Genomic DNA, 2,149 nt, shown 5'->3' with positions numbered 1-2,149 from the left:
TTTTTTTTTTTTTTTTTTTTTTTTCCTTTTATATTTAGAATCCGTATTTTTTTAAAATATATTCTAACATATGTGTATATTTATATATATATATTATTTTTTTGCTGAAAAAAAAACTGTTAAATTTAATTAACTGTATATAAGTATTATTGTTCACACATTCATTACATTGTAAAATAAAAAATATTTTTATTATCATATTAATATAATTTTTTTTTTCAAAATATAATTCACATTCAATTTTAAACCATGAAATTAAAATTGATTTGTCAAATGCTTTTTTTGTTTGCAATAAAGAATATATAAAATAAAAAATATTGTTTCTTTTTTCGATAGCTTATAAATAAATATATATATATATATATATATATATATATATATGTATTTTTTGTTTTTTTTTTTGGCTTTTTTTCATATAAACTTGTAATAAATATTTTAAAATATTTATACTTTTAATAAAAGTAAAAAGTATCATATAAGATTTAATCTTATATATGAATTAAGGATAAAAGTCATGGAGGTATTTGATTTATAAAATTCGAAAAAAAATATAGACAGCATTATAATTATTATAAACATTTTGTTATTAATGTCTTTTAAATATATATGTTTTTTTTTTTTTTTTTTTTTATATGAACTCATAATAATTTTTTTAGGAAATAATTAATGAAGTGGAATTGACTTCTCTTTTTAACAAGATATCAGTAACACTATAATTTTCTTAAAATTTTTATATTATTATGTTAATATAATTTATTTTTTATTTTCTTTCCTTAGTTGTATACATATATTTTTTGTAGATTATTACAATAAAAAATATTATTCTTGCATTTATTCTTTGTATGACCTCAAATATTAATATATAAGTATATTTTATTTTTTTTTTTTATTCATGTTTGTATATTATTTAGGAAGGGTCGAGAACTATCCATTTTGAGGATGCCATGGAAATAATATATAAAATGGTGATATTATAAAAAAAGAAATATAACTATAAGAACGTGTCATGAATATATTTATATATATTTTAATTACATCGTGATTATTATAAAAATTATGAATTTCTTTTTTTTTTTTATTACTCAGGGTTATGTTCCTTCAAAAGAAGATATAAATGAATTTAACAACATGACAAAAGGTTGTATTAATGTAAATATGTATATATATATATACATACATATATATAGATGTTTAATTATTTATTTATAATTTATGTGCTGTAGGTGTTTGTTCTTTATCCAATATAAAAAAGTTTTGCAATAAAATAAGGTCATTGAATTATTCCACTGAAGGGTTGTTGGATATATTTCATTTTTATGATACAAATGTAAGCATACAATAATTAAAAAATTTATATAAATATGATTTATTGGTCTTTTTAATTTCATATATATATATATATATATTTTTCTATTTATTTTATCATTTTATTTTTTTTATATGTTTTTAAAGAAAACAGGAAAAATTTCTAAGGAAAAACTTAAACTCTTATTTACAACAGTTGGTTCAAAAATGTCGGTTGATGAAATGGATACAATAATAAAGTAAATAAAAAATTAAAAATAAAAAAAAATAAACACACAAAAATATAATGAATACACATATATATGTATACATATTTTTTTTATCATAGTGAATTATGTAATAACAATGAAAACATAGACTATAAGGAATTTCTAAACAGGTATTATATAAATTATGGTTTCTTTATATAAATAAAAGTATTAATATATATTAATATATATATATATATATATATATTTTTATAGGATATTAAATTAGTGAGACCGTACTACACCATACCAACTTTGCTAAATAAAATATCTTCTTTTTATTTTTATTAATATTATAATATAATAAATAAAATACAATTATATATATATATATATATATATATATATTCTATTTATGCACTATTTTAAATAAGTAAATGAATTTTTAGCTTATATTAAATTTGACCACATGTATATATAATTATCTCAACACAATTATTATTTTATTAAATTAAAATATTACTGGTAACAAAATATGTATCCAAATTAATAATAGTACTTTTAAGTGCTTCTATGTATTTTTAAAGTTTTTTTTTTTTTTGAATAATTATGTAACACAAAAAAAAAAAAAATTATAAAAAAAATATAAAAAAAAA

General features: G+C 15.8%; 1 protein-coding gene across 1 annotated transcript; it reads left to right on the top strand.

The window, feature by feature from the left end:
- Positions 1-514: 514 nt before the first annotated feature.
- On the top strand, positions 515-1,782 carry PRSY57_0625600 (myosin light chain, putative; the record flags this gene model as incomplete). Its single annotated transcript, XM_020114634.1, has 8 exons — positions 515-520; positions 657-704; positions 912-965; positions 1,087-1,138; positions 1,224-1,327; positions 1,453-1,544; positions 1,634-1,684; positions 1,770-1,782. 8 exons carry the CDS (start codon positions 515-517, stop codon positions 1,780-1,782), a joined length of 420 nt encoding a protein of 139 aa, XP_019970705.1.
- Positions 1,783-2,149: the final 367 nt, after the last annotated feature.

Source organism: Plasmodium reichenowi, chromosome 6, assembly GCF_001601855.1.
Source record: "Plasmodium reichenowi strain SY57 chromosome 6, whole genome shotgun sequence".
NCBI classification, from domain to species: Eukaryota; Apicomplexa; class Aconoidasida; order Haemosporida; family Plasmodiidae; genus Plasmodium; species Plasmodium reichenowi.
This window is presented reverse-complemented; position numbering and strand designations above follow the sequence as displayed.